The sequence below is a fragment of the Tenrec ecaudatus genome, chromosome 4, assembly GCF_050624435.1.
Source record: "Tenrec ecaudatus isolate mTenEca1 chromosome 4, mTenEca1.hap1, whole genome shotgun sequence".
Lineage (NCBI taxonomy): Eukaryota > Metazoa > Chordata > Mammalia > Afrosoricida > Tenrecidae > Tenrec > Tenrec ecaudatus.
In genome coordinates, this window is record NC_134533.1 from 205,144,441 (window position 1) to 205,169,766 (window position 25,326).

A 25,326-nucleotide genomic window follows, 5' to 3' on the forward strand; every position below is an offset into this window, starting at 1 on the left:
GCCTTCACGCAAGGACTTTACTTTTTCTCAAATCATATCAGACTCTAGAGGCACACTTTGCTACAGCAATCCTGCACCCGCAGAAGAGCTGCCTGTTACGGACGGGACTTAGCAGGCGCTCCATGGAAGGTGCGGCATCTGCACCTGCTGGAGCCACGCGGCTGCAGTGGGGACTGTGTGGCTTCTCTTCATTTGTATGGCCCCTACCTGGATTCCTGTGCCTCAAGATGGCAGGGGCGGCAGCGGACAACCTCCATCCAGGCACTGTCAAGCGATTCTTTCTCTTCCCTGTCCCATCACGGCTTCTCTCTGCGTTGGGGCACTTCCAGCATTGCCCCAAACCCCACACACACTGCCAGCGTATTGAGGTCAACTCAGAGGACCCTGCAGGGCCGGTAGAACTGCCCTGTGAGTTTCTGAAACTGACTCATCGTGTGAGGAGAAAACCCTGTCTTTCTCTGGCAGAGCGGTCAGTGGTTTCGAACAGCTGGCACTGCAGTCAGCAACCTGGCTCCTGGCCCCTTTGCCACCAGAGCTCCCCGCCTCCACGCGCCTCCCCCCCCCCCCAGGCCCCATGGTGTGAATCAAGGTCCCACTGCTGCAATCAACACAATGAAAGGCCTGAGACATGTGAGAGGGCACATGGTACTGCGATACACCCCACGGGTTTTACCAAGAGCCCCCAAGGCAATGCAACGGTCTTCAACAGACGTGCACACGGGAAAAGAAATCATTCAAAATGGATCAAAGATCTCAACATAAGAACAGTATAAATCTCCTAGGAGAAAACCCAAGGGTCAAGTTCCATGATCTTGAACTAGGCCACTAACTGTCTCTTAGAGGTGATATCAGAGGCAGCCGCACAAAAGAAAAGGAAAATAAGTAGATACATTGGATTCAATTGGAAACATTGATGCTTTTCCATAATGCTCACCTTCCCGACAAGATTGCTGAAGACAAAGCGGGTGCATAAGCAAGTGTGGTGAAGAAAGCTAATGGAGCCCAGCTATCAAAAGGTATAGCGTCTGGGGTCTTAAAGGCTTGAAGGTAAACAAGTGGCCATCTAGCTCAGAAGCAACAAAGCCCACATATGGAAGAAGCACACCAGCCTGTGTGATCATGAGGTGTCAATGGGATCAGGTATCAGGCATCAAAGAACAAAAGAATCACATCATTGTGCATGAGGGGGAGTGCGGAGTGGGGACCCAAAGCCCATCTGTAGGCAACTAAACATCCCCTTACAGAAGGGTCACAGAGAGGAGATGAGCCAGTCAGGGTGCAGTGTAGCAATGAGGAAACATACAACTTTCCTCTAGTTCTTTAATGCTTCCTCTCCCCACTATCATGATCCCAATTCTACCTTGCAAATCTGGCTAGACCAGAGGATGCACACTGTCACAGATAGGAACTGGAAACACAGGGAATCCAGGACGGATAAACCCCTCAGGACCAATGAGAGTAAGGGAAAGGTGGGAGAGAAAGGAGGAACCGAACACAAGGATCTATACATAACCCCCTCCCTGGCGGACAGACCAGAAAAGTGGGTAAAGGGAGACATTGGTCAGTGTAAGACATAGCAAAAAAAAATTTTTTTAATTATCAAGGGTTCATGAGGGAGGGAGGGAGGGAGGGAGGGGAAATGAGGAGCTGATACCAAGGGTTCAAGCAGAAAGAAAATGTTTTGAGAATGATGATGGCAACCTGTGCACAGATGTGCTGGATATAATAGATGGGTGGATGGATGGATTGTGATAAGAGCTGTACAAGCCCCCAAATAAAATGATTTTTAGAGAAGACATTGATGCTTCACAGGACCCCATCCAAAAGTGTGAAGACGGGCTACAGAAGGAACACTGTCTGGAAACCACACAGAGAACTGGTGGAACTCAACAACAGAGGACCCACGGCGACCTGGAAACTGGTGAAAGAGCTCAAGGGCCTGCTCTCCTGAGCGAGAAGGCGTCCCAACGGCTCATGAGCTCGTCCAAGATGTTCAACACCATCAGCCCCTGCTGTCATGGCCCCCAGGGCCGCTGAGGGGGTCTGACTCATCACGCACGGCCACACACACGCTCAACAACACAACAGAACCATGTCCAGGTCCCAGAACGCCTGCTGCAGCGCATCGCTCACCCGCTCGTGGAGGAGCGTCCTCCCGCCTGCTGTCCCCCGTTTTACCAAGTGTCATGTCCTTATTTGGGGCCAGCCCCTCCCGACCACACATCCAAGAGATGTGAGATGAGTCTCACTGTGACCATAATTCAAACACATCCGTTGTCCGCATTCTTCCGTAATCACTGTCCAGCCCTTGCATGCGTGTGGGCTGATAGGAAAGGCTGAGGCTGGGGCCAAGCACACCTGGACCTCAAAGCAGTGCTCTCGCTTTCCCCACACCTTAAAGGGGTCTTTGGCGGCAGGTCTGGCCAGTGGGCATTTGTTGTGGCTCCATGGAAAATGAAATCCTTTCCCCCTTATCGCAGTGCTGCTCCCTGTGCGCGGGGGGGGGGGGGGGGGGAGGAAGGAGGGGGCTTATTTTCTCTGTGCTGACATGGGACCCGCCTGAATTCAGCAGCAGACATGCATCTTCGTCCTTTCCTCCTGCAGGCAGGGTTGTGTCAGCTTGGACTGCAGGTTGTTTAGGAACCACCCTCCAATCCTGACGGAGTCCAGCTCCCTCCCCACCCAGTCCTGCTGCTCAGCCCACAGACTGAATAAATACGGTGAAAGAATACAACCCTGGGCTAACTGTAAACCACATGGTTCCCCCTTGTTCCAAGTGCCTTGTGGTCTGCGTGCAGGCTCCACAAAAGCCCAGGAAGTGTTTTGGAATTCCTGGTCTCTGCAACATTGTCCATAATGTGCTAGAATCCAGTCAAAGGCCTTTGCACAGTCAATGAAACAGAGGCAAACATCTTCCTGGCACCCTCTGCTTTCAGCCAAGATCCACCTGACATCAGTACTGTTGTCCCCTGCCCCACATCCTTTCTGGAATCCAGCTTACATGTCTGGTAGTTCTCCACGGATTTACCGCCAGAACCCTTTTTAAAGTATTATCGTCGGCACACTCTTGGAGATAGGAGTCTGGACCCACCGTATAGGGTGGGAAGGGCCAGGGAGAGCAGACAACACAGAGGTACTGCTGATACTCTCCATTTGGGGTGCTGAATGTTCCAGAATTCGACTGACTCGGGCTGCACAACTGAAACCACGGAGCTGTCTACTCATGAGCTCACGCACACCAGGAAGAAAGACTGAAATAAGAACAGCTATGAACTGGAAACAGTGGTGTGGCTGTGAAAGACCAGCTCTTTCCTACATTTCTAGTGGGGCTGTCAAATGGAACGGCCAATGTGAGAATTAGTTTAGCAGTTTCTTCGCTAAACACATGCCTACCGTACGACCCGGAAATTGATCCTAGAAAAACACAATCATGGGTCCGCAGTTATCCACAGCATCCTGATTTGTTGTTTCCAGGAACTGAAAACCCATCCTGAGCCCATGCACAGAGAAACCCATCCATGGAGCCCATCCCTGCTGCATCTGTGCCCCTTCCCGGGCCCCCATAACAATCCTTGAATAACGAGAAAGCCACAGTCAAACCAAAATGTTCGCTTCAAAAGAGAAGCCCGTCTATCAGAAGTGACTTGTTTGGCTCAGCAGACACTGTCAGCAAAACCGTAGTGCCAGATAGAAAGGCAAGTCAGACCTCAGACCGCACGCGCCGCGATGGGCAGACACCCGATTCCGCGCCCCAGGAGAGCCAGTACCTGCATCAAGCTGCTGCTCCCCGTTCATCTCCACAGGCTGTGGGGCCGCGGACAGGCCTTACGGTCCTGCTGCGATCTCGTGACTCCCCCCGCGTCTCATGGGTCTGTCCAAAGGGTCCACACGGAAGTGCTGAAAGAAGAAGAGGGAGTTTCAGTCAACCGCCGGCCGCCCAGGCACGCGGTCACGAGACACAGCACTCAGGTGGCTGCTAAGGCAGGTGAAGGCACCCATCACCACCCGGTTCAAACGGGGAACAGAGGGGTCCAAAACAAAAGCATGGCAGCAAAACAGACAGTGACACCTTTTGTGATTTTGTAGCTTGCGTGTGGGTATCTACAAAAGTCTTGATACCTTAAAAATCACAGCAAACGGACGTAGTATGTGTGGTGCTTTAAACTTAGAGCACGGTGCCAGACACCCTCATTCGCCACCAACAACCAGCTTCTGGCGGCACACGGGGGCAGGGCGGTGTCAGTTTTCAATGCTGTGTCTCAGCAAAGGGTTAGATTGGACATCCTGTGTTCCTTTAACAAAATGTCACTTGTCTAGAGTAAGCAAAAGGTACTGAGGATACTGGCTGGGCCAGCGCTCTGAAATGTACCAACTATAGCTACACGACATTGTAGAGACCCTCCATCGGAGCTCGGAACCCCTCTCTTCTTCAAAACTAACTCACGGGCCCGAGTAGAAAGCAATGTTTAGAAAATGGTGATGGCAACATATACACCCAATTGCTTGATACAACTGATGTATGGAATGTTATAAGAGCTGTAAGAGCCCCCCAATAAAATGATCCTTAAAATAAATAAAATATAACTCCTATGCCATCGGAACGTCTCATTTCAAATACTCCATCGCTTCTGGTTTACAGAGTTGTGTAATGTCTAGAAACATCCCCATGGATCTACAAGGAAGCCTCCGGTCCCTGGCAACCCCTCCCTGGCCCCCTCAGGTGGCCAGTCAGTCGGCCTCGTGTTTGTAGACCCAGAACAGGATTCCAGCCCTGAGGGCCTCGCTCCACGTCTGAGAGGGGAGGTCCACTGCCAGCCTCTCTTCCCACGTCCCTTTGGGTGGACTCAAACCTCCAACCTTGTGGTTAGCACCCAGATGCGCTCCCCTTAACCACCTGTGCCACCCAGGGGACACCTCTTTCTGCGGAGATTCTTGCCTCTTCTTTGTACGTGTTTGACACGTGGTGGCCCAGTGGTTACAAGCAGGGCTGCTAACCTCAAGGCCAGCAGGTCAACCCACCTCAGAAAAACCCAAAGGTAAGTTCTGGCCTGGCCTGGCAGGTCGCTATGAGTCAGAACCGACTTGGTGGCAGCAGCAGGTTTGGGTTTGGCAATATCTTAGAAAAAGCACATTCAATGGGGTGGCGGGGAGGTGGGGGTGAGGGTGGCAGTGGCAGTGGTGGTGTGGACAGAGCTGCTACAGGGAAGCCTGATTGGAACTCACTCCAGGGCAACAGCCCCGAGAGAGAAGTCTGTGAGGGGAACAGGAAGGGGCTCAGCTGTGGGGTGATGTTCTGCAGGGCTGAGTGACTACGCAATGTTCCTATGGGGGCTGGGTATACGCTGGAGCCTCACTCACCAAAAAATCTAATCACTGGGAAAATACAAGTTCAAATATGCCCGTTGGAAAAGTACAAGTCACCTAAATCAAAGTGCAAGGGCTTCAAACGGGGCAGAACACTTAGGTGGTCGCTCCCGCTTTACTGGTCACTAGCTCTGTCATCTCACACAGACCAATCATGTCAAGGTCTTCATCTGCATAGGGTGTGGGCATAGATATATGCAATTTTAACATATTCTAATCTAAACATTTAAACATGAATATGTAAAATTTCCGTAACTAAAAATGCTGGCTACCCCGACAGATGTCCCTTCCAATGCCCCCGCCCTGGCCGTACCACACAGCACAAGTACAGGGACCCATCCTCCCGGACAGAACAGCTACTGGAGACTCGATAGGGAGACCTGGAGCCTCAGAGCAGCTCCCAGCTCAGGACACCTGGAGGAGCCACAGTTACCTGCTCTGCTGTTAACCTGCACCCACCCACAGCCAACCCGACAGGGGTCTCCGTGCCTCCGCTTTCTCCCTCAGAGCAGCTGGTGGGTTTGAACTGCCAACCTTGCAGGTAGCAGCCCAGCACTCACCCAGCTGCACCCCAAGGGCTCCATGACAACCAAGGGTTTTGGTGGCTTAAAACTTCCCCTCAATTCCAACAAGTCAGACCAGGGCAGCCCTGCTGTCATGAAACCCTGAAGACGAGTCAGAAAACCACCCAGCCGTCCTAATGAGGACACAGAACAATGCCACGAGCTAATAATCACACTTCCCTCTCCGGGGACTTCACCCCACGCCCAGAATGGGCCTGTCCTCTGCACTCTTTATTCCAGAGGCTGGGGCGGGTTAAAGAAATAAAGACAGATGTGGCTCCAGTTATCATGAAGCTTATTTCCTATTATGGGGAGGGAGACAGAAATTAAGTCAATGCATTGAAACCATTTAAGTGCTAGATGGGAAAGTACCGGTATGAACACAGAAGACGATGGTTTAAAACAACAGAAGGGCTATGTATGAAAGTACGGGGTGCTAATTCAGAATATAATCACAGGCCTAACGTAAATGGAGGCACGGACAGTTCCTCGCCCGGCTACTAGCTGCGAGGTCGACAGCTCAAACCTGCCCAAAGGTGCGGGTCTGAAAGCCAGCACCCCAAAGTCCACAGCCTTCCTTGGAAACCCCACAGGACAGAGCTCCACCGCGCCCCAGGAGGCCAGGCCCCCCATGAGTCAGAACCAAGTTGATGGCAAGCGGTCAGGATGACTGCTTGTACTAGGACAGAGTTGTCTTTGGGAGGTGCAGAGAGGGAGGGGCTCACTGCTAATCGAAAGCAGGTGGCCATGCCCACCCACAGGGCAGCAGGGGAAAGGCCTAGTAGCCTGCTTCCCCAACAGCAGCCACTGGAAACCCCACAGAGCACGGTTCTCCTAAGAGTCAACGCAAGGGCAGCTGGTCTGGCTTCTTTTGTCTGCATTTGGGAGATAGGCCATAACCACCAGGAGGTGGGCTCATCAAAGCAGACATGTTAGGCATGATGCTGAGTGAAATACTCAAGGGAAGAGTAATTTCCAAGTTTTAAAATGCGGAGCCCACTGCTAACTTGGCGACAGGATGCTGGGCAAATGCTGTGGCCTGTTTGTGCCTGCCGCCTCGTCTGGAAAGGGAGAACAGCACTGCACCTACCTTCCAGGGTAGGACTGAGGCAACGCATGAAAAGCAGCAGCTCACAGTCACCGCAGTCAAGGCTGAGTCAACAGGCTCCGATGCCTGCAGCACAAACCCAGTGAGTCACCACGACCCACCAAGCCATCACATTTCAGCGGGGATTTCACAGAACACGGTCAGTGCTCAATACATAGCTGCAGGCTCGCTGGCCTTTGAGGTGACTCACCCACCGTCTATGTCTACAAACTGCCAGAGTGCTAGAGTGCTCAGTGCAGAGAAGCATACAGCATTTAAAACACAAACAAATGCGGTGATAACGACAAGAAATAAACCAGATCCAGAGTCAAAAGGCACGAGGTGGGAAGAACGCACACCCCACAGTGGCTGAAAGTCCCTGTGGGACATGCCTCCACTCGTGCTTTCTGCCTTTGCTTATCTTACTCGATATTCGAGTTGCCCTGAGTGGCCAAAGCACACGAAGGGCTGTTTACATGACGTCCCGGTGGACGCATACAGACTAGGCTCATCTCGTCTATAATAGCTCGATTAGCGAACTAAACAGTGGGGCGGTTTAGTGCAGGGGTGCAGGGGGCTCTCATAAAGCCAGAGGAGATGGTAATACTCATAAGAAGTGCGTGAAAGTTTGAAAACAAAGCTCATTTTGTGTAACTAGCTTTGATGTCAAGTGTGAGAAAACGGCCCTAGAATGAACCCTGACAGGTGTGAATTCCTCATTCAGAAATGTCTGCACAGCGAGTCTTAGTGGTGGGCAGCTCTCGTACAGAGAAGACCACACCCACCGAAGGAGTGGCTTCATTTCTCTGGATCCATCCATAAAGAACCACCATGGAATCCTTCAAGACCACCTAGGAATCATTTTAACAACAGATGAGCACGCTCCTGTGCTTTCCCCTGTGGTCACTGTGTGGGTGGGTTGGGGAGGGCGGGGCACATACTCTGAGCCAGCACTGCCTGGCTTTGTGCCAGTGTGCAGGGTTGGGGGCCAAGACAAGGTGCTGAGTAAGAAACTCATGTTTCTGTCTTAGGAAGGATCCTCAGACAGATAGTCTCACGCCTGGCACAAATGACGTGGGGAGAATGATGGCGTCTCAGGGCAGCCCACATCTAGGCTGGTCCTCAGGAGCCTGGGGCATGGTGGGTTGAGCACGTAGGCTGCCAACTAGGCAGCAGCGGTTCAAACCCACCAGCAACTCCACGGGGAGAAAGAGAGACCAGGTCACTTGCTCAGGAAAGACTGGCATTCTGCCTGGTCTCAGAAGACCCGTACGTTGGTGCAGTTCTGCAGTCTACAGGACAACTACGAGGCCAAGGGGATCCATGGCAGTGGGATGGACACATTTACCAGACAGCAGACGAATTTGAACTCGGATTCCTCTGCCTCTGCTCGACAAAAAGTCAGCAGACACCACACCCCAAATTCAGGATATGCTGTTGAACATGGCAGATACCAAGAACCCAGGAAAGGGGGCTTTCTGTGCTTGGGTACTCTGCTCGACAGTACAGGTTAGCGGTAGAGTTGCTGTCCCCCTTCCCCCACCCCGTGTAGATTCATTCCTGGTGGCCATCACACCCCACCCCCCGACTCCGTACGTCCCACTCCACGAAGGCAGTCTCAACACTTCCATCTGCCCGATGTCAGTGTAACTAATTATGAGTGGGAGAGACTTCCCATTGTTTCACTTGTTGGGGTTACTTTTTATTGTTTTTAGCCTACTGCTGCTGCTCCATGTCTGGCGAGGGAGTTAAGGAAATACTGAATTAAGTCAGATAAAGTCAGAGTGTTTTGAGCACTGTGACGTACACCTCTTAGTCACCCACACCACTTGCATTAGAAACTGACCCTAAGTAAACATGTTTGTGATTATGTAGCCCCAACACCGGGCATGTTTGTCCTATTGTACCTAGCAAACTAGTACAAATAAACTTATAAAGCCATTAAAAGTTTCTGACAAAACCTAGAACTCACGAATACCTGGACTTTTTTTAAGGAAGCCAAATGATAAGGCCAATATGTTAAAGGATGATCATTTTGGACCAATCATTGTCTAATAAAAGATGGGATAAACATACAGGGAGCCATTACGACTCGACCATTAAAGATTGTGCTAGAGACCTGGGTTTCTTTCCCATCAAAATCTCGACAGAGATGAGCTAATCCTAACATGCCCCGAGAAGAGAAAATGTACACTCTGGCCCATACACTCAGGTACATGGGACAAGCTCCTCCTTGAAAACACTGAAATCCTGCAGCTCTCGCATGAGAAAGGGCAGGGCACGACGATGAAGCTGCACAAGGTGCCTGAGGGCACATGTGGGACGGATGGCACTCCTTTCCCAGGAAGGGGCAGCACATCAACAAAGAACTGGTGAGCTGTCCCTTTTTATTTTTTTTGGGGGGGGGGTGTTGGAACTCTGACATCATACTGTCATATACATCACTCTGAGGTGAGTTAAAAGAGGAAACCATGGAAAACAAGATTCCAAACACCCTGAGAGAGCAGGTGAGCATGTGGCTGTCACCCCGAGAGAGCAGTGCAGAGCTCCTTCTGCAAGGAAGCCAAGAGAAAAAGACGGGTCAATAACAGGCACATCTGAAATGTGCGATGGCCAGAAAGACTCCGTAAACGACTTGTAAAAGACAAGCTCTGGACCGTGCTTCCAAAAGGAGGTGGTCAGCGAACGCGAGGTAGTCCATCCAGATGGACAGCTGACGCAGAGGCTGCAACAATGGGTCATCCCTGGAGAGGTCGGCGCAGGCCAGGTCGCTGAGTCAGAAGTGACCCAGTGGAACCTGCGGACAGCAGCAGCGAAAACCGAAATCAAATATTGCCAGTGTGCGTGACGGACGGACATAGACTTACAGCCAAAATCACAGAACATCCTGGACATCACTGATAGAGGGAAAAAACTTCATAAACTTAAAGGCCAGGTACAAACAGGGACTTTGCAGAAATACAAACCCCAAGTCATACAGAACTGTGAGTGTGCACCCTCAGCGACTGAAAGGGGACTTTCCTCGGGCTGACAGAGATCAGAGGCTGAGCACCCTCGCTGTGGGGGAGAGATGGAGCCTAGAGACTCTCCTTACAGAGTACCTGGGCAGACATTTTACTCGGAAAACAGCACTTGGCCTTTCCTCTCTCCCAACAATTCTACTTCTGGTGTCTGCTGTAGAAAAACACCCAGTGGAAAGTAAAAACTGGAACCACAAGCATCGTGACAACCCCAAGGAAGACACTGGACTGTCCCTGTGTCCTCATCCTCCTCCTGCTGGTTTACCACGGGGGGAAAGCCTGGCTCCGGGGTCAGGACCCTTTTTTTTCATGTAAAATAATTTTTAAATATGTATCTGCATTATTGGATGCTTTTATGATGAGGAAACAGGGATATGCTTGAAGGGAAGCTAAATGCAGCTATGAACATGGAAGGTACTATTTCCTAACCACATCGTGACGGGCTCACCCAGCATGCATCAGGCCTCATCCCGGCTCCAGGAGTCCCCATGGCAGGTGACAGATGGGATCGCAGCCCTCGTGAAGGGCGCGCTTCAGTGGGGGAGAAGGTGTTTTCTAATCGTGGTTAGCAGGAGGCTTGGGAGTGGTGAGGCCTCAGGGGTCAGTTCCCGGGGGTGGGGCCAAGGGGCTTCAGGAGAAGGCCTGCACATCCGGACAAAGACATGGAGGAGCTCTCTGAAGACAGGACGGTCCAGGCAGAGGTAAAAGTCAAGGCAAAGAGGGGTCCTAATGGGAGAGCCCCGAATGAGCTGTGTTCTCAGAACAGCAAGGAGGCCAGGGCAGCGGGGGTCAAGAGCACACTAGAAAATATAGCCAGAGAGATGGGTCAACCTCAGGCAGGATCCCCCTGTCCCCCTGGAGAGCACCTCCCCACCCCACCTACAGACCTCGAGGGCCCCTAATATTCATCAGGTGGCTCTGCTCTCCTGGAGAGGGAATGTGAAGCCAGGGGGACTGATTAGGCCCGTCTGGCGCTTCCTAGTGAAGAGAGCTACATGCGACCCAGCTCTTCTGCCCGTGGGTGCAGTGGGAGAAATGAAAGCTCGCGCCCACGCCAACGCTTTGCTCAAACGCTAGAGCAGCACTGTTCATGCCGTGAAGAAAAAGGCAACGATTCAGATAAAACGTGACACAGCCAGACCACGGGCCTCAGTCAGCCTGGGAAGTCACAATGCGGAGTGTGTGCGGATCACACGGGGGACCTCGCAAACTGTGCGCACCAAGTGAAAGGAACCAGTCTGAGAGAGGCCCCTGTCGTGCGAGGCCCTCGGTGAGAAGGGTACAGACTGAGCAGCTCTACAGAGGCAGACGGTAGGCACGCGGACACCAGTGGCTGCGCTGGGCTGGGGAGAGGACCGTGGAGGCAAGGCTGCAAAGATGTGCAGGGTTTTGTTGTTTTTAGGGTTTTTCGGGAGGGGTGGGGGCATTGAAACATGACAAAATTAACTGCAATAACAATCGCATAATTCAGCGAACACGCTAAACACCAGCCACTATCAACAGAGCAGCTCTATGGTACGTGAACTAATCTCGATAAAGCTGTAGAAATAGACACCATATTCCAGGACACACGTGAGCTTTTAAAATATATACCACTATTCCAACTTTCAGAGAGAAGCCTATGATGTGAAAAGACGGGCTGGGGGGGCGAAGCCACCGAGATACCCATTAAGGAGTGCAGCAGGACCAGGCAGAGGGCAGGGTGGCAGAGTCGGGTGAGGCCACCTGTGTTCGTGCAGACGGACCCTGCATCTCGGCTGCGGGCCCCACAGGTGTCGATTTCTCCTCAGCAGTCCCACTCTTTTCTAGAACTTTCCATGACTACCCCATCCTTCACTGAAAGAAATGTCTGAGTCAACGATCGTGAGACTGCGCCCTGTCACTGGGCTCCCTTCTGAATGAGTCCATTGTTAGGTACGGGGCACATACCGTCTGCCGCACACCGCGCTCCAGGTGAGCAAATAAAACACCCTGCCCCCTGAAACTCACGACTCTGGTGTGGTGTGTAAGACAACCCACACAAGATGTGTAGTGCACTCAATGAAAATAAATGCTGGGGGAGGGGGGGAGACAGTGTGACCAAGTGCGACCTTATCCTTCATGAGGGTAAGGGGATGAGAACCAATGTGTGAGGACAGTGAGGAAGTCTGCCACGTGGGCCTCCAGGCAGCAGAGAGGTCCTGCAGGGGCATGTTTGAAGCCCCTGTGATTGAGGAACCACCAGGACAGAGGTGTCAGGTGAGCTCAGGGAGGTAGCTATCAGGCAGTCAGAGGGTACACACTTGTGCAGGCACTGGAGGCTTCTGAGCAGAGCGGGGCTGTTAACTGACTGACCTGATGAGAGGGTCATTCAGTGGGCAGCTATGTTGAAAGCAGATGTCACAGAAGTCACCAGCTTATGAAGAATCTGGGCCAGAGGTGCTGCTGGCTGCACCCAGGGCAGGGCAGCGGAAGAGCGAGTGTGCTGATAAGTTCGGGTAGAAGGCCGTGGTTGGGGGCCGGCTCTAACAACTGGAAGGATGGAGGTGCCCCTGGCTGAATCAAGGACGTGCGCAGGGGAAGGGATTAAGGAAGTAAAGTCAGGAATTCCCATGCAAGGTGCAGCCAATAGGGTTGCCTTCCCCACTACAGCAGATGGCTCCTCCAGTTCTCAGGAGCTGTTTGTTGCTGTTTTCGATGAAGAACGCCTATCTTGGTACCCATGCAAGGCTATCTTTGCTTGCTGTGTTTCACTGGGAGGTCCTGCCATCTCTAGGGCAGCTCGGGAGAGAGACGCCTTCCTTCTTCCCCTCGGGGACCTTCTTGCCGGCTTTATTCTCGCACTGACGGTCCACCTTCCCAGGTTAATTGGTCAGACGTGGTGGCCCCCCAACATCAAAGTGGACAGGGGCCTGCTTTTGTTAGAACCCCAGTTACAAGACCTCAGAGGCACTTCAATGTCAAAGTGTCCAAGCCTTTCTTAACACGTAGCTATTGAATTTTCCAGGCACCAATAAGTCTAATTCATACTACGATAAGGTTGGAAACCTCCCGCCCACTAGCTCACCACTCACTTGTCCCCCCACGGCAATTATGAATTCATCCGCGGGCCCTGCGCAACTTCTCGGTTGATGCTTGATACCGAGCTTGCTGAACCACGGACGTGACATATCCTTAAGTGCACCAAACTGGACAGATGCATTTACAGATCATTTCTTGATCATTTTTACGTTGTGTTTCTCTCTTTGTTTTTCAACAGTTTTATTGTCATGTTTCATCCACATGTCAGACACTTTAGTAATTCAATCCTATCAAGGAGAGTTGTACAATCATCACCACAATCAATCCTAGGACATTATCTTTTAAGCTGGAGGTAGTGTGAATCCCTCCAGAGTTTAGACAAGACCACACATGTTGAAACAGCCCTCCGTCTCTGCTCTGATTAAGTAAAGAGGGAGCCATCCGAGTCACCGACGCAGGCCCTGCCTTGAAACGTACCAGCTTCAACAGTACGACGAAAGGAACACAGGGAGAAATGATGCCTGGCCATGACAAGGCCTGCCCTCAGACGATGACATGACAGCTGCATCCACTCCAAATGGCTCTCACCCCCCCCCACAATCCCGTCATCTCGTGGGTGTTATTTCTACACCTTCTTACGTCAAGCAACAGATCAGAAACGTCATTCCAACTTGACAAACACTTACTGGCCTTGAAGAAAAAAAAGAAACAATATTTGAGTCCCTATAATTTGTGTGCCTGGTCTTCTAGATTGAATAGTTGAACAAAACAATGAAGAATCTTATCTAATCCTAACTATTCTATGTAACTAGTACATCATCACCCCGTTTTACAGACAAGGAAACAGACACTTGTAAAAAGCAGATGGCCTCCAAAAGGTGGGGCGGGGGGTTGCAATTGCAGAACAGAGCTTGTAATTCTTCCTGGAAACCAGATTTACTGGCTATACTGAGCCTGGGGGAACATGGACACAGCTTTGAAGGTTAAATCGAGACGAATGAAGTCCTCCTTAAACTAGGCGACTGGGCTCCCTTGACCGAGAATGCATCTTCTGTATGAGATGGATGGACAGCAGTCGCTCTGAGGCACAGAGGAAGAGGGCTCTGGGGGCAAAGAGGCTGAGCTGGCAGAGACAGGGAGACGGTACGCAGTCATTGTCCTACAGATGACCTCCAAGCACGGCCAGTGCAGGGGCCTCGAGGGAATTCGGGTGGCACTTTGGCTCTGCACGTCTGTCCCCATCGATGAGTGGGGCAAAATACTCCTCCCTGCGACAGCAGACAGTCACAAAGCCCTGCTGCCAGAAACGGAAACAAGTGATAATAACCCAGGTGCTAGAAAGGGGAACAAGTGACAGTATGCTGGACTGGCCATTCATTTAAAGGGTTAAACCCCGCTGACTGGTGGCATGATGGTCGAGCACCGGCTGCTACTTGAAAGGGCAGCGGTTTGAACCAGAAAGAAAGGCCCTATGCCTCAAACAACAGCCCAGGAAAACGCACGGGGGCCGGCAGCTCTGCTGGGTCGGTCACATGGGTCACGTCACTGTGAGCCAGTGTCGGCTGGGGGCACGCGCCAGCACACCCGATCTACTGGCTACAGGGTATGAACATACGCACTTTGGAAAGCTGCTGTGATGATTAATGGGCAACTCACATGACATAAAGCACACGCAAGCAGCAGATAAGTTCCTCAGGGCATTGATTTAGCAGATCTTTAGAAACATATTTAAACCTTACTCCCCTGAAATCATGTCACGTCTCCTCACCCAAGGAGCATTAATTACACTGCTGCCACTGGGTCGATTCTCACCGAGACCGAGACTGTGAATCTCAGTGGGAGCAAACAGATTCGTCGTTCTCCTGCAAAGCGGGAGCTGGGTTCGAATCACCAGCCTTGCAGTTGGCAGCCCAGCACCTGGCCCACAGTGCCAGCAGACCTCCTCAGCTAAGGGAGCCAGGGGGTCATACAATTGGGAGGCCGCCAAACCAAAGCCACAACTTTCAAGAGTACACAAGTTTAATTGCAGACAGACAGACAACCAAGTGGTTGCCTTAGCCCTTCCGGAAGGGAGGACAATTCCAGTGTTTGGGCAATCAGTACCTCGTCCAGGGTCACCAAGCAGGCAGTCCTAGTGAGGAAGCATGCAGTTCCTGGCACCAGACTGCTGGGCAGGAAACTGCCTGGCCTGCTCGCGGTGGGACCCTGGCTAAGTTACTCGCCCCATTTCTGCCTCAGCATACTCATCCAGAAAGAACCCTGGTCGGTTAAGTCTTGGGCTGCTAACCACAAGGTCAGTGGTTCAAACCCCCCAGCCACTCCGCAAGAGAAAGATGAGACCGCTGGCTCCCTTAAAGAGCTACAGTCTCCGAAACCCATAGGAGTCCTGCAGAGTCACTGTGCTTCAGGATCAACGGGACGGCAGGCAGTGGGTGATCCTTCTCTGTAAGGTGGAGATGTTAAGAGCAGCATCTACCTCAGAAGGTTACCTTCACAAACCGACTAACGCAGGGTCCATGTTCACAGCACGGGCAGGGGGAAGGTGGGGACCTCAGAGAACATTAGCTGTCACACTGCAGCAAGTCTCTCGCCAGAACAAGGTGCCCCGGAGTCCATTCTGACTGAGGGTGGGCCCATGTGCGTCCAATGCTCCCTCCAGGTGGTTTGGAAATTAGGTCACCAGACCTTTCTGGGGAGACTCACACCAGCCGTCTTTCTGTTAGCGGTCCAGAGCTGTCAGGCCTGTGCACCAGCCAGAGCTCAGAATGCACACAGAACTATTGTCTCAAAGATGAGCCCCAACCCATCAGAAATCAGGCGTGGCCTCTTCTCTTTTTGAAGGCTAACCGCCTCTAAGCAGGTATATGTGCAGTGCACCATTACTTTCCCAATCACCTGAAAGTGTATCTCTCCAGCCATTACTTGATGGAGTGACACTAACTTTAGAGAAGCGTCAAAAGGTTAAAAAAACAAATCAGCTGGTGATCTGATAAGCCAAGCCTTTGCCCAAGGGAGCGAAAAGCTTCACCTTTCGCAGAGCACCCACTGCCGCTCCACACATCCTTTCACAGCCTTCACACTGGGACGGGTGAGAAGCAAAGATGCTCTGAGTTCTGGTGCGTGACGCATACTTGAAGCGCTCGGCATTTTGAAGGCTTTCGGTCAGACCTTGAAGATTCCTGGGCTGTCATCACATACCAATGGAAAGATATATATGTGTATATATATATATATATATATGTGTGTGTGTGTGTGGGTGGGTGTGTATATATATATAAAGAGAGAGAAAGAAAGAGAGAGAGAGAGAGCGAGCACTGATTATAACCCCTAGTGACCCCATAGGATGGAGCAGGGCTGCTCCTGTGGGTGTCCGGGGCTGTAAAGAGCAGACAGAGAAAGGGCAGAGAGCCTCGTCTTTTTCCCGAGGGGCGGCTAGTGGGTTCAAACTGCTCACTTTGAGGTTAGCAGCCCAGCATCCAACCGACTATCGTACTAGGGCTCTTGCTTGTAATCAAAGGATGCTGTAAAATTAATTCATTGAATTTTTTTTTTAAAGTTAGGACCCTCAAAGACACATGTTCCACTGTGAACACCAACGACCTTCAGACAGGTGTGCTGCTGCTGTCAGTCACAGTCTGATCCCTGATGCCATCGGCCAGGATGGACGTGAGCCAGTCTTTCCCGTGCTGGGATCGATCCTCACGGGGAAGACCCTGGTGTCATGGGAGGCTAGGTGTTGGGGCGCTGACGACCAGATTGGTATTACACTCTCTGGGAAAGAGATGAGGCTGGCTGCCCCGACCCGAAAAGTTCCATACTCACGGGTTCCCAGAGGAACCCCTCCGCTCTGTCCTGTCGGTTGCAGTGAGTCAGAATGGGCTTTTTCCTGGTGTGAAGCTCTGTGGGGACCACACCACCAGGTCTTTCCTCCTGCAGATCATTTGGTTAGCAGTGGAGCTCTTCACCATGGCGTGGGCACGACGCCGTGTGTTCCCACCAATGAGTCTCAGGAGGGACTCCCCACTCAGGGCACCACTGCCCCCTGGGGCGGCCCTGGGGGACTCACAGCACATACCAGGCCAGCAGGTTAAGTCAGTGGGCCCAGGCCAACAGGTATGCGCACATCTAGTCAGAATGATGGAAGATGTAAGTGTCGGTTATTTAGAAGATCACGAACTATTGACAAAACACAGTGCCTCCTAAGTCACTAGCCCCCCGAGTGTTTCCAGAAAAGGAATGAGTCTCTGGTGTCTACAACAGACACTGTGAACTCAATATGTGAAACCTGTCTTGTGAAGGTATTCCACAGAAAAGCTGAACGGGAGACAGGAAAAGAAGTCTGGCCGTGCCAATGGAGGAGTCCCATTAGACTCAGACGAGGGATGTACACCCACACTACTGACCGGTCGGCCGGCGCTGCTGCTTGCAGGACCCCTGCTGGCCTTTCCCCTGGTCCGTGTGAGCATCGGACTGCTGGCCATGTGCCTTCTAAAAGTTTCAGGACAGACATGTATTAATCCGTGCAGTTCCCTTCTGAACACGTCCGTCTATGTAAGACACTCAGATATAGACAGTTTGATAAAATTCCTACACACTTGTTAAACGTTTCAGGTCCAACATGTATTAATCCGTACAGTTCCCCTTGGAACATACCTGTGTTAGACACTCAGGCGTGTGATGAAATTCCTACACACGTTTTAAACAAAAACAAAAACGCCTGTCCCTCCACTTCCACTTTGATTTTGTCTCAACAAACAATGCAGAAACATAACGACAGCACCACACAAGTGGCCAGTTCCCTCGGATTCCACACCCAAGCGCTATGCACCCTGCAGAGGGTCCCGGGCTGGAACCCTGCACACAGCGCTGCCGTCCTCCTGCAGGCTGGCTGGCCTCTCTCCCCCTCAGTCTGAATCACTGGCCTCTGAGCAGCAGCCCGGCTCACCATGAACCAAGTCTACGAGGCAGTATTCAGGACACCACACCTACATAATGTTCTAACCTTAATACTGACTCCATCATACGAACTTTCAGATTTTATGAGGAAAAACAGAACGGTCGGCTTTGGACCAAACTAACACTGGAACATAGACAGGTGGCAGAAGCCCTCTATCTACACAAGCTGACAATAACCCTAACTATGCCGTGATTTTTTTAAATTACCACAAAAGGTAGACAGAAGTAAAATGACTGACTACCAATGTCTCTTTCAGAGAGAGAAACAACTTCTGGCACCATCCACTAAAATGTTTCTGGTTTGCATTCGAAAGAGCAATTTCTCTCTCTCTCTCTTTCTCCCTCTCTCTCTCTCTTTCCTTCCCTGCCTTCCTTGCCTTGCCTGCCTGACTCTATCTCGCTCTCTCTTACACAAGCTTTTTTGGGAAGACTGTTCAATCCACTCTCCAGAAAATAAGTGGGCTTAGTTGGTCAAACACACAGCCACTCTCATCGTGGCAGTAAAATCACCCACAAGCATCCTCATCCTAAATCGTTAGCGCAGGGCTGCCAATCCCTATTCCTCCTCGGTATTTCCTTACAAGATGTGAGACAAATATGGTCCTATTCTCTTAAAGGACAAAGGAAAGTTCAATGCAGCTGTTTAAACTCACATGAAATTCCACCAAAATGGCATTTTGAAGATTATCACAGGCCATTTCCAAGTTTCAGTCTGGAAATTCAGGATATACAACCAGATAACAGGCAGACAATTAGTCTTTCGTGACTTGGACACCAAAATCCAACACGCCTCAAAACATTTACTGTGAAACGTAACTACCAAAGGTCTTTAAGCTTATCTTCAATTCCTTTCCAAGCAATCTTTAAGGGGAAAAAAATCAATAAGCCATCCAAACACCGGAATACTGCTACTCCCTGAATCTTTAACCAAATGCCAAACAAATTCAGACCGATGGACAATTCGACTCCAAAGAGCTGTGTCCCTCCCTGCCAAGGAGGGAGGGGAGGTTCTCTTGTATTAACTTGGAGCCCAACTAGACCAACACATCCTGTGTTAGGCACACGTGCGGAACTCGGGGCAGGTGGTGGTTTTGCTCACCAGTCTGGAAGGTGCTGACGGGCAAGGCACAGTGTGAGGAGCGCCCGTGCAGGTGATGGGGACTGAGGCGCAACACACCGGCATCCTGTGTTCAGGGGTGCCTCCCACTGAAGCCCAGGGTTGACTCCCCCTGTCAGAGGAGGCCCGTGGGTGGAAGGACAAGCACCTGACAGGCTGGAAGAAGGACCGCACTTGTGGGCACATGAAGCCAACTGCCTGGCTGCCTTCCTGAGACTCACTCGTGTCAATGAATCTACAAGTGAGGAAGAAAACACAGAGTGGGGCATCTCTCGAGTGCCATGCCCACTCCACCCTGCAGAGGAGGATACCCATCCCGTGGTGCTCACTCCCGTCTACAATGAGGAACGCCCACAACACCACACCCACTGTGACCGAGTCCTTCTGGGGCGGGTGAAACTGCCCCTGTGGGTTGCTGAGGCTGTAGCACTGTACAGGAGCACACCCCTCCCCCCCCATGCCATCATTCAATCACCGCCCTGCCCGGTCGCGGGCCTGCTGCTGCGGCTTCTCCCCACTGACCACGTCCACTCAGAGCCAGTCCCTCTCACACCGCAGTTCCCTGCCAGCGGCAGAACCCAGCTCTATCTCTTCACAATGTTTCATTTGTCGTCGTCTTAAACAGAAAAGAATGAATCAAACAGAAGTGAAATGATTTTGAGTTCTGCTTTACGTAGCCTGCTTCTGTGAACAGGCACCATAGTTCGAAGGCCAGGTTGGTTACAATGAATCAGGTTCACTGTACTTTTGAATCTGGGATTCTGGTAACGGGAGTTTGTGGTGGTTAAGGACGCTGCTCCAGGGAACTAAGGGCACGCACACGCATGCGGGATCGCCTAGCTCCCACCGTGACTGGGACCCAATTCTTCCTCTTCAACATCCCCACATTGCCCATGGGGTCTTCTAAAAGGGCTCTTCACCTTGGGCAGTCCATGCCCACTGACTCCACCTCGCTCTCGACCTGGCTCCACCCTAGGCCGTGGCACACAGGGCACCATGTCTGCCGAGCGGAAAGGGCTGGAGTCGCCCTGCCCCGGGCAGACTCAGAGGGGTGCTCGGAAGACAAAAATCTAAAGGATCCCAACATCTGAACGCCTGATAAATGTCACCAAGTAAGAAGGAAAAGAAAAAAAACCTCCAAAATATCACATAAGGAAGAGAAACAAACTGTTTCTCAACGAAAGCCGTAACAATGATAAATCGCAACTGTAACAGCATGTCGTTTTTTACACGTTGGCTTATATGCTAAATAGCCGTGCCTGGTTATAGGCTTCCTGGACAGTGCATTTTATGTGTAGCAACGCTATTGTATCTGATACATCGCATTGCGCATAAGACTCTGCAGTTACAACAAACTGCACTAAAAACCTCTGGCTTCCCATCGAGCTGGAAGTCTGCATCACTCACGGCAGTTCTTACAGGACGCACAGTCCTGATGTTGTTCAACCCAATCTGCTTCCACCAAGCTGGTTCTGACTTGGAGTCAGCTCCAGGAGCAGAAGAGAGCTAACCTTGCGTTTCCAAGACTGTACATATTTACGGGAGCAGACAGCTTCGTCCGTCTCCCTTAGGGATTCATATGGCTGACTCTGCATTTAGCCGCCCCCTGCCAGCCAGTCAGTTCCAACTCCCAGGAGACCCTGGACAGGGTTTCCAGGAGCAGACAGCCTCATGTTTCTTCTGAGCAGCGGCTGGAGGCTTCAAACCGTCAACCCAGTGGTTGGCGGCTGGGGGCCTACCCCACAGCACCACCGGGATGCTTGCTGATGCCTGCTGGTTGCCATCACAGCGGCCAGCCTCTTGTGGTTCTCTGGCACGTGCTTCTTTGTGGAAAGGATTCTCGGTGGGCCAAACTCACCAGTGGAGTGGACCCACCGGCCGCTCCAGCGGAGAATGATCGAGCTGTCTGCTCCTGGAGTGATTTGTGGTCTCAGGAGCCCAGAGGAGCAGCTCTACTCTGTCCCCCAGGGTTGCTGTATGTTGGAACGGACTCAGTGCCGGTGGTTTTTGGTAGTCTGTGTAGGAGTGGAGCCTCAGGTCTTTCTCCCAGAAAGTGTTGGTTCAAAACTATCCTTTTCGGGGAGCAAGCTCCTAACCACAGTGCCTGCCACCAACCCCCCTTGATGTGCCTGCACTAAAGCTCTACCCCACCTTCAGGCCGGGCAGTTAGTGCATAAGTTCTACACCTCTGGCCCCACCCACTCACCTAGCTCTGACCACTCTAAGCATCTGCTGCTTATAGGCTAGTTAAGAAGACATGTAGCTGCTTAAAAACATTACAGAGTGATGGTAACATTACACAAATGTTTAAAACAAAGAACCAACAGTCATCTCCTCCCTCCCAAAAAATCAGTCAACTCCATCTCCCCCCCAAAAAAAATCACCCCAGTAGGGAAGAATTCTGACCACAGAGTTTAACACACAAGAGACCAAAAAAATGTATGAGGAGCTCAATACAATGTGTCGGTCTTAAAACTTTTCTTATTTACACTTAAGATCAAGGAGAGAACTGGAGTCTCTTTTCATAATATAATAAGGCAGCATAGGAGTCCACAATAAGCAAACAATTATCACATACTCATTACAAAACACTAGGCTGGAACAAGATAAGGTCAAGATTGCAATTTGTCCCTATAAAGCAATCATTCAGGAGAAAGCCCATGCCTATAAAGCAGGTCTTTCAGGGGAGCCCACAGAGCACTTTCACACAGCGCTCCCACTCCCGAGACAAGCATCCGTTCAGAAGCGTTACTGTGGAGGGGGAAAGCCCCAACCTGCTAATTAGCTGGAACTCTGTTCATCTGCCAATTCAACTGGGAAACAGTGAATCAGAAAATAGCTGCTCCAAACAACTTGTTATTATAGCCATTGTGTTTGTAACCAGAGAGACCACATACCACGCTACCAATGAGATGAGGGCAAGTTTCTTTTCACCAAAATATTACCCGATAAACGGAGGAGTGACACGCTGCCATTGGTTACATCAAATAAATAGATTGCATGGGGGAGGAAAAAGAAACAAAGATCTTTAAAATATAGACACAAAATTTACATGACATTTTAAAGAAAACACCCTCTAGGAACAATGAGATGGGCTGCCGCAGCGGCTGGAACAATGGGCTGGGGCAGAGGAACCTCTCACCGTGAGGATAGTGCAGGAGCCGGCAGTGTCTCACCCTGCTGTGGACAGGAACCGGCCCGAAGGCACCTAGCATTCACCAAGGCATTACAAACATTAAACTCGCAACACCCACCATAGTATTAAAGAGAATGGGGAACACATTTAACAAAAGTACGCCAGATCCATGTAGTGCAGTGAATCGCTTTTACATGGCTTTTCTGGACGGGATCTTGTAATTCTCCCCAAATGCCTGGCTGAGCCCAAATCCTGCACCAGCCTAGTCGACTTACTATGCAAAGAGGCCTTGGAAATTTACCCACTGAAACTGAGCCTTTGTGGGCCAGTGAACAGATTGATTGGTTTGCCATCCTTCAAGGGTTCTATGAGAGCCACTCCCCGGGGACCGCCCGACTCTTAGAAAGTTCTTAGGAACAGCAAGTACTAGATCAATGCCAAATTCCCCAAGCGCGAAAACTGCACTGAAGCTATGCAAGAGATTGTCTAATTCTTAGGGTTGTAAGCTGAACTTTTAGGGATGATTTCAAATGTCACGATATTACAATGCATTCTCAAACATTTCAGGGGGGAAATTATGTAATATCAAAGCAAGGGAAAGCAAAACATCAAAGCAACAACCATCAGTGACTCTAGGTCAGATAGATGAAAAGGGACCCTTCATGAAAAACAAAAGTTGTTGTGCGTCTGAAACACGAAAACTTATTTAAAAATAAGGCATAGTGACTCTTTGATTAAACTCACTTCCAATAATTTATCTTCAAAAATTCACACAGGAGTGCAAAGAATGGAAAGGTATCTGGTACAACATTGCAATGGTTAAAATGTATATTTTTAGGAACTACACAAATGTCTACCGCTGCTTAACTGGATAACAAATCATGGTAAATACTTGCAGGGAAAAAACAATATGGGAGGGGAAGACAGGTGCTGACTACAGATGAAACTGAGAGTCCTAGTGGCACAGCGGTCTGTATACTGGACTGCTGACTCTAAGGCTGGCAGTTTGAAACCACCAACCACTCCGAGGGAGAAAGATGGGGTTTTCTACTCCCAGAAAGAGTTGCATGGTTTCAGAAACCCAGGGCAGCTCTGCCCTGCCCTGTAAGGGTGCTGAGTCAGAAGTGACTGACTCAGCCCCATATCTAGAGTTAACAAGCTGTTCAAAAGTGAAAGGGTCTACAGACCTTTCTGCAGGCTGACACCACACATCAAGATAGTCTTCACACAATGGGGATTTAAAATGATGTAACAAGTGGAAGTATACAATGGGGCTTCAAAACATTCATGGAAAAATGAAAATTTTTTCCCAAGAACTTTTTTAAAGCACCCCTCACCTAACGTCTTTTTTATCTGCTGCAGAGCAGTGCTTGTTTCATAGGGCTTTTCCAGCCCCGTGTCTGTTAATCCCACAAAAGACTGTTTCCTAATGGGCTGGGTTAAGGGGGTGGGGAGTATGCCTGATAGATGATACATTTCCTTCAGCTGAGAGTGACTGATAACAGGGCTCATAGTGAGTGCCATCCTGCTGGATATACAAGGAGCTGTCTCAGAAGCAGGAAAGGGGTCTCATTATCAACCAATGAGAAGAGCCGCCAGTGGAGCAGGTCCTTTGGACCCCAAGACTCCTGCACACTGAGCCTCAGCAGCCCAGGAAACAGTTTGGATAATGGAGGAGCGGCAGCAGAACCAGGAGCCAAAGCCAGAGGCAGAGGCAGAGAGATGGATTTCCCAGCCCATGGAGCAAGTAAAGCGGGGTGCCTTCGGGCAGGAGGCTGGCTGGTCAAGCAGGGTGGCTACAGCATTTAACCAGGGAGCTGGGTTTGCTGGTGTCCTCGGGCAGGTGTACGCTACGGTATTTATGGGCAGCCCTAAACAAGCTTTCTAACACACAGTGGACCCTGTGGCTGGGAGGCTAGAGACTAGCGAGGCACAGGTGGGCCTGGCGGAGGGAAGGCTGTGCTGTTTGAATAGGGGAATCCAGAGCACTTGCCACTGGCTAGCGTCTTCATAAGCCCCACAACGGTGCGTGTTCGCTGTGAACTCTGTGTGGCCGCTGCAGTAAGTTATCAGGCCCAGCTGGAAAGGGGAGAGAACTGGGGGAGGGACAACTGGTGTGGGAACAGGTAAGGAGGGGCACATCTGACCTCAAAACAACGAAAAAACACACTTCCTGCCATCCAGTCGATTTCGACTCATGGCGACCCAACAGGAGCGGGAGAAACGGTGCCCTTCGGGGCTTTCGGAGCCTGAAATCCTTTATGGGAGTAGAAAAACCCTCTCTTTTGTCCCTCGGAGCAACTGGTGGTTTGAATTGCTGACCAATGCAATAAGCACTAGGCCACCAGCCTCAAAGAAATCTGACCTGGGTGATGCTGGGGCCTGGCTCCCTTCCTCCTTGCTTACCTGGAGGAGGCCAGATGTCACCCCCACATCTCTTCTGTTTTGTGCATGTGATAAAGGTATTGTGGCTTAAAAAGACATGCTCTTGGAGACAGATATTTAAAGAAGTTATGAAGTGGTAACATTTCCCGCATCTCCTTAAAACGGAGCAGCAAGGGAGGCAAGCTTGTGCCGGTGTGCGACATGTGGCAGAGAGGAGAGGCCAGCTGACGCACTCCAGTCGCGAGCTGCTCCTGGGGGAAACTGAGCAGTGGGCAGTCTGTTCTCTGCTTCTCTTCAGATTTGGATGTGTGTATTTGTATGTGGTTTTTCATAAATCATTTTATTGGGGGGCTCATGTTTGGCTCTTGCCTTAGTGAACAAAACCAGCGGGCTAAGCAGGCCTCTCGGGGTGCTATCGCAGCATTGGGGCCACCATCGTTACCTTAACAGAGATTAAAAAGGTGCATGCTAACCTGACATGAGTGCTATCCCTCTGCTGAAGGCACTGCTGCCTTTCGTTCACACCAAAGAGGAGTCTCTTGCCTGACTGTTGGAAGTAAGACACTGTACTTGAGAGATCTTTCGGGGGCGGGAGATCAATGACCCTCAACAGCCATCCTCATGGTGCCTGCGGATTGCCACTTCTGACACCTGTTTATGACTTCCATGGCCGGTTCTCTCCAGGGAGCGCGGAAGCT

At 50.9% G+C, this 25,326-nt stretch overlaps 1 protein-coding gene across 7 annotated transcripts in view; it reads right to left on the reverse strand.

Moving 5' to 3' along the window:
* The window catches only part of SFMBT1 (Scm like with four mbt domains 1), a 108,777-nt gene that overhangs the window by 40,513 nt on the left and 42,938 nt on the right, over positions 1-25,326 (reverse strand). For all 7 annotated transcript variants that reach the window (XM_075547516.1, XM_075547514.1, XM_075547512.1 and 4 more), the window contains one exon: positions 3,768-3,897. In XM_075547516.1, the coding sequence (XP_075403631.1) occupies positions 3,768-3,795 (28 nt within the window). In that variant the 5' untranslated portion in view covers positions 3,796-3,897. The remainder of the gene's footprint in view (positions 1-3,767; positions 3,898-25,326) is intronic.